Consider the following 7500-nt stretch of genomic DNA (forward strand, 5'->3'; position numbering starts at 1 on the left):
AGAATCAAACTCCCACAACATGTATCTGGTGCTGAGGGACTATTAGACTGTTTACTTAGTTTTAGTTTATAGAAGGCCTCGGGGTTTGACGTCTCAGCCCTTCTGTCTCATAAGTCGTCTAGTTACATTTACATTTAGTCATTTAGCAGACGCTTTTATCCAAATTAACTTACAGGGATTACATATTTTACATTTACACTGATGGCACACTGCACATCAGGAGCAATTAGGGGTTCGGACGCTTTGACAGGGAATCGGACTAGCAACCTTCTGATTACTAAACAACTTCTCTACCAGTTCAGGAGGTCAGTGTTGTTGATGATGTCCAGACATAATTGAACCCCAGTGGTGCTGCAAGGAGGCCCCTGCCTGCCATGGGCCCAAGGGCAGTGGTGTAGTCCAGGGTATACGCAGGTATACGAAGTATACCCACTTAATTTTCAGTCAGCATTGCGTATACCCACTTCTCAAAACAGGGCGTTTATCCTGTGCTGTATGGGCTGCTAAAATGTTTTGCAAAATTAGGAGTATACCCACTTCTCCAGGGACCACTACACCACTGCACAAGAGCGTGTGCCTCAGATAATGGCCTCTGAGAATAACAGTCCCTAACCATTAGCCTGGTGCTGGCAGATTATACCTCACTCGACTGCCCTGGGGTATAAAGTCTGACATCGTAGATTTTCTGTTCTGTCAGCCAGCAAGTTGCAAGAGTGGATGAGGTGATAATGTTAGTGTAGGGTTTTTGGTTTTGAAAATGAACTGGAAAAGAGTCGTGTCGTGTCGTGAAAGTGCTGAGTGGTTAAAGGCTACAAACCTCCAAAGGTGTATGACCCTGAGAGAGAGAGAGTCAGCATAGCCCTCCCAGTGCACAGGATTTCACAGAGCTGTAGTGAGCATTTCAAGTCATCACTGCAACGTTTCAGTGAAACCGAGACTGCAGTGACATTGCCCTGTGAGAGTCTGTTCTCCAAATACGCTGACTGATCGCTTCCTCTTCCGTCTCTCTGTTCATTCCTCTCGTTTCCTCTCACACCTTCCCTCCTTCTCTCTCTTTTTTTTATGCTCATTCAATTCAATTCAATTCAGTTTTTTGTTTTTTTTTCAAATTTGAAAATGTGACGGATTCAAGTTTTACAAAGAATTCTCCCTCCCCCCACCCCCCCCCCCTCCCTAAGAAACGACCCAGACAGCAACCCTAAAATAAAGACAAACCATAGTCTGTACACATACATATATGTACATACATTGAAGAAAAGAAAACTAAAATAATTCAGTTTTATTCAGTGGCGGTCCGTCAGGGCCTTCAAGGCCTTCTCTGCTGGCCTAAACATCATCAGAAAATAAATGTAATAAAATAAATTTAATTTTAATATTTTCTTTTCATAAATATGTATTAAATGATTCCCCATAGTCCATTATCTTCATTTCATGCTTCCAGCGTTGTTCATTTATGTTAGAGCTTTCATCCAATCATATTTCCGCTATCATGTGTTGCCACGCTCCTTTAAATCTTCCCAGAGAACAGAAATCTTCCCTGAGGCCTTCAGAATTCACATTGAAGGCCCGTGTACATCTGATTGGCTATCACAACTTGCTGTTTCAGTTCATTTAAGTTGAATGAACTGAAACAGACAGTTGTGACAACCAATCAGATTTCGAGTTGGCGACACTGGGCCTTCTAGAAGGCCCGGAAGATTTCTTTCCTCGTGTTGAACGTGACACGTAAACGTCCTTTGATTGGATACTGAGGCAGACCGGTGCAGTGCTTCAGTGCTCAGTTTAGCTGGCTAAAACGACGTACATCGGTTTCAATGCTTATTCTTCTAGTTGTTTCAATTGGTAAGACTAAATATAATTACATTAACCAACTCAAATAAATTAGTTTACACAAACTTGATAATTCCAGTTTTTGATACAATTACAACGCCATTTTCAAGACGGAACTTTCAAGAAAAACTGGATATCGTGAGGATGGGAAGTTTAATGAAACTGCTTTGCAGGTGGGACAATGCGATGTTACTTGTTAAACTTGTTAAACCTCACATTGAGTCACATAGGCTACTTTTGGTGGACTTAATAAAACTTTGTAGACTAATCCCTGAAAATCGCCTTTTATTTTTAAGTTGTGACAGTAATATCCAAGCGATCATATAACTTAGAGTTTACTACTCTTAATGTATTGTTAATACGGGTGTATTGATTTGAAATGCTCCGGAAATATTAATAAAGTCTGTTGTACTCGACTATGTTAAGGTGATGCAATGCTCACTTATACTGCCTTTCTGTATAAAATATACTGGTTCGAGAGCCATGGCGTCATAATGATGGTATTAGGAGGTGGATTCACTCAGTTTAACATCGTGTAGGACATCGCTGAAGGCCTAGTCGTGAAATGCACGGACCGCCACTGGTTTTATTTGAATATGACTTTTCAAATTCCCCCCCCCCCCCCCCCCACAGATTCTGACATGGGAGCACTATTTACCCCGTGTGTTGGGGGAGGAGGTGACCTCTGAGCTGATCCCTGCGTACGAGGGCTACGTCCCAAAGGTCAACCCCAGCATCGCTAACGTCTTTGCGGCCGCAGCATTCCGCTTCGCCCACGTCACGGTGCAGCCGGTGGTGGCCCGGCTCGGCCCGGGGTACCGGCCCAGCCCCCGGCACCCCACACTGCCCCTCCACCACTCGCTCTTCGCCTCCTGGAGGGTCATCCACGAGGGTGAGACAGGCAGGCTCTTATTACCACTTACTTTAACTTTACTGAACACATTGGCACTCTGCAAAATCATACACGTTTATGATTATTTAGCCATGGGGATAACTTTAAGTTTAATGTCTATCCTAACCTGTTCAGACGGCTTTACATTGATTATTTTGTGGTCTGCATTTGTCTACATGTCCATAGTGGTGAGTTAACTTGAGTCTCATAGACCTTTTTATACCATATTTTTAGGATTCCTTCAGTGCTGACCCTACGCACTGACCCTCTCTGTTCCTCTCTGTTCCTCTCTCTCTCTTTCTCTCTCATCCTCTCTCTCTCTCTCATCCTTTCTCTCTCTGTCTCTCTCTCTGTTCCTCTCTCTCATCCTCTCTCTCTCTCTGTCTCTCTCATCCTTTCTCTATATGGCTCTCTCTCATTCTCTCTCTCTCTCTCTGTCTTTCAAATCCTCTCTTTCTGTCTCTCTCTCTGTTCCTCTCTCTCATCCCCTTTCTCACAATGTCTCTCTCTCATCCTCTCTGTCTCTCATACTCTCTCTCTCTCTTTCTCTTCCTCTCTCTCTCTGTTTCTGTTTCTCAGGAGGCATTGACCCTGTGTTGCGAGGTTTGCTGCTGTCCCCGGCCAAGCTGCAGGTCTCAGATCAGATGATGGTGGAGGAGCTGACAGAGAGGCTCTTCCAGGCTCAGGGAGGGCTTCCCTTCGACCTGGGGGCCCTCAACCTGCAGAGGGGCAGAGACCATGGCCTACCAGGTACACACACACACACACACACAAACAAACACACAAACAAACACACACACAAACACACACACACACACACACACACACACACACACACACACACACACACACACACACACACACACACTCACACACACACACACACACACACACACACACAGGCATACACACATACACGCACATAAATATGCACATACACATCACCGTACATACACACACACACACACACACACATATACACACACACATACACACACACACACACACACACACCCACTCAGAGTCACATTTTCTTACTTTACTTACATACTTTTCTTCTTACTTTACCTCCTCCTCTCTCCGCCCAGGCTACAGCGCGTGGAGGACGTTCTGTGGCCTGTCTGACCCCGGCTCTGAGTCTGAGCTGGCAGGAATCATGGGGAATCCGACCCTGGCTCAGAAACTGCTGGCTCTGTACGGCACCCCCCAAAACATGGACGTGTGGGTGGGGGCCATCTCGGAGCCTCCCCTGCCCGGGGGTCGCGTGGGGCCCCTCCTGGCGTGTCTGCTGGCCAAACAGTTCAGGGATCTCAGAGACGGAGACAGGTAGGGGCAGACACTGCTCTCACCTTTGACCTCACACAAGCGACACACTGGGCACTGTTTGGGTTGGATTGGTGGACCTGCACACACTGTGTTTTCGCTGCACACACTGTGTTCTCTCTGCTGTGGACCTACACACACTGTGTTCTCTCTGCTTCAGTCTACTTTCTTGGTGTTAGATAAGGCCCTGACATTTTTTCACCCTTTTGGCGTCAACTTGTTATGTATACATTGAATTCAGTCTGCGATTCAGGTCACTTCTGAGACAGGGACTGATGAGCTGTTTTATACTGATATTAATACTGATATTCATACTGATATTCATTTATACTGATATTCATCTTTTTCTAATTGTTATTAATACTGCAGCAAATTGAACCTGTAAGAATTATTTTATGATGAATGAATGAATGAATGAATGAATGAATGAATGAATGAATGAATGGGTGAATGAATGAATGAATGGATGGATGGATGGGTGAATGAATGGATGGATGGATGGATGGATGGATAGATGGATGGGTGAATGAATGAATGGATGGATGGATGGATGGATGGATGGATGGATGGATGGATGGATGAATGGATGGATAAATGAATCAACGAACGAACAAACAAACAAACAAACAAACAGACAATGGCAAATAAAAAGAACTGCAAATAAATAGTATAATATTTTATACTATAATCATAAAAAGTAGACACTTAAATAAATACTCAGACAAGCAAAGAAGCCGCTCTCGTTGAGCCCCTGCCCTCCTTCTCCCTCGTCAGGTTCGGGTGGCAGAGAGAGGGGATGTTCACACACACACACACACACACACACACACACACAACTACACACACACACTCAGAGTCATAGTTTATTATCTCCCTCGTCAGGTTCTGGTGGTAGGGAGAGGGGATGTTCGCACACACACACACACACGCACACACACACACACTCACGCACACACACACACACACACACACACACACTCAGTGTCACAGTTTATTATCTCCCTCGTCAGGTTCTGGTGGCAGGGAGAGGGGATGTTCGCACACACACACACACACGTACACACACGTACACACACACACACACACACACACACACACACACACACACACACACACACACACACACACACACACACACACTCAGAGTAATAGTTTATTATCTCCCTCGTCAGGTTCTGGTGGCAGAGAGAGGGGATGTTCAGCAGGGCCCAGCGGACGGCGCTGCACGGGGTCTCTCTCTCCCGCATCATCTGCGACAACACACACATCCGGCTGGTGCCGCCAGACCCGTTTACACGCACGCTCCACACAGAGGACCTGCTCCCCTGTGCCCACCCCCTCATACCCCCACTCAACCTCAGCGCCTGGAGAGAGCCCGACACAGGTCACTTGAGTTTGACTGAAAATGACAAAAATCCATGGAAATGTATTCATGGAAGGATATTGATTGATTTAATCACATTCAGTGAAATAAATGGATGCAAGAAGGTCATCATAAGACAGTCGGCAAATAAAATACAATACTAACCAACCAAATCTATACTTTACAGTACACAGCATGCTTAGTGGAACTCCTGGAGAGATTCAATGAAATCCCATTTCAAATCTGGAGAACAATAATACATTTTTTATTAAATATGTATATATTATATTTGTATATATACGTATTTACACACACACATTCATATCTCTCTATATACTGTATACATATATAGTGGAGTAGTGATTTAATCCAGAACAACTAGTACCCTCCGCCTCCCCTCTAACACATCATCCTTTCTTCTTCTTCTTCTTCTTCTTCTCTTTAAGATCCCTTGTGCGGCTCCATCCCCCGTGTCGCCCCTGGTAACTGGCAGCTCTGTGACAACGCTGTGCTGTACCAGTGTCCTGTCGGCTTCATCCTTGTTGGCCCGTCCCAAATCAGGTGTGACGCACATACCCAGCAGTGGACACCAGCGCCCCCTACCTGCCAAGGTAATGCACTACAGGCTTGTGGGGAAAGTACTGTATGTTCTAAATACTGTGCTACAGGACAAAGATAATTTAGTTACTGGTAGAGACACATGGTCTCACTTCATATCACAGTATTACCTCTCTTTACCTCATATGGTATTATTTTAACCCTGTTCTGTTGCTCTTGGAAACATGCCGATATCGTCGTATCAGTTGGGTTGTATCAAACAGTCAAAATCCCTCTCAGGTTAATCCCTTGTATTTTGCGAGGTAACTTGGTAGAGTAAGTAAATGAAAACACGAGGCTGAATCCTCTTATTGTCTTCCCCTCAGACGTGGACGAGTGTGTGTTTAGTCCCTCACTCTGTCCCCAGAACACAGAGTGCCACAACACACCTGGCTCGTTTACCTGCGCAGGTAATCAGCATGACTCCTGCAGCTATGCTCACCTAGCAGTGATACTGTCAGAATGCCACATAGTGAATAGGGGCATAATGTGTGTTAGAGGCATTAGCTTGTCCAACCTACTGGGTCTGTATCAACTGTATCTAAGTAGATCACGTGCATACACGCATGACAGTCCAGTTCCACCATAACATATCACGGAAGATCTAAAGTTTAGATTCTAGAAGATTCTAGACCTATTGCTGCAGGTACTTTCATTCCTTTGCGTGGCATGACTGCTTGTCGATAAACATTCTGCACCCGTCTCCTGTGCCCGTTGGCAGAGCCTGCCCTGGCATCTTTATCTGCGTCTTCAGTGGCGGCGGCAGTCGGGACGGTGGTGGGTGGAGTGGCTGTGATGCTGCTCATACTGGTGTGTTACAGGAGGTTAGTCTGGTCTGTGACCCATCCCAGCTACAGAATGTCCCCACACAAACAAGAACAGCGGCAGTGACAAAGCCTGGCCTAAGCACACAAACACACACTCACACACACACACGTCACTACATTTTAACAACAGAAAGGCGGTGTTGTTTAGGTTGTGTTGTGATCACGGAAACCAGGTGACAATAACGCACGACAGGTTACACACTTGGCATGCTGATTTGAGTTTCACTGTGATCCCAGAGAACACTTCCCCGTCTAACACGCTCGGACACGTTTGCTGTTCCAGGTTTTCCCCCATGAAAATCGAGCTCCTGCAGAACCAGTGCTGTGTGAGGCAGAGATAATGAAGAGATAATGCTCTGGCTGGGGCTGTTGGATCCAACCCATGGGGTCGACACAAGGACTGATCAGTGTGTGCTTCGTTCCTGCCATACTCACTGCCCATTCATGGTTGATGATCATTTAAGGCTGTGAATTATTTTTGTTGATATCATTACATTATTTGTCTGTACAAATTCAATCTCTCAAGAACACTCAAGTATGTATTGACTCAAATGTAACTTTTTCAATAAGATTTACTGGACCTATAAGCAAACCTAAAACTTGTTTGAAATAAATATGCTTATTTATTTTTTACATTTTTGACCCAGAAAATGTTTTGTTTATTTTAA

The 7500-nt window shown here is 45.1% G+C and overlaps 1 protein-coding gene across 1 annotated transcript in view; it reads left to right on the plus strand.

Annotated features, from left to right (window-relative positions):
- Positions 1-7173, plus strand: part of epx (eosinophil peroxidase) — a gene marked incomplete at both ends in the record, with an annotated part of 14126 nt that extends 6953 nt beyond the window's left edge. The window contains 8 exons of the mRNA XM_080842605.1: positions 2464-2722; positions 3302-3472; positions 3811-4048; positions 5218-5429; positions 5855-6019; positions 6332-6415; positions 6727-6829; positions 7116-7173. Of these exons, the coding sequence (XP_080698731.1) occupies positions 2464-2722; positions 3302-3472; positions 3811-4048; positions 5218-5429; positions 5855-6019; positions 6332-6415; positions 6727-6829; positions 7116-7173 (1290 nt within the window). The remainder of the gene's footprint in view (positions 1-2463; positions 2723-3301; positions 3473-3810; positions 4049-5217; positions 5430-5854; positions 6020-6331; positions 6416-6726; positions 6830-7115) is intronic.
- Positions 7174-7500: the final 327 nt, after the last annotated feature.

The sequence above is a fragment of the Sprattus sprattus genome, assembly GCF_963457725.1.
Source record: "Sprattus sprattus genome assembly, chromosome: 7".
NCBI classification, from domain to species: Eukaryota; Metazoa; Chordata; class Actinopteri; order Clupeiformes; family Clupeidae; genus Sprattus; species Sprattus sprattus.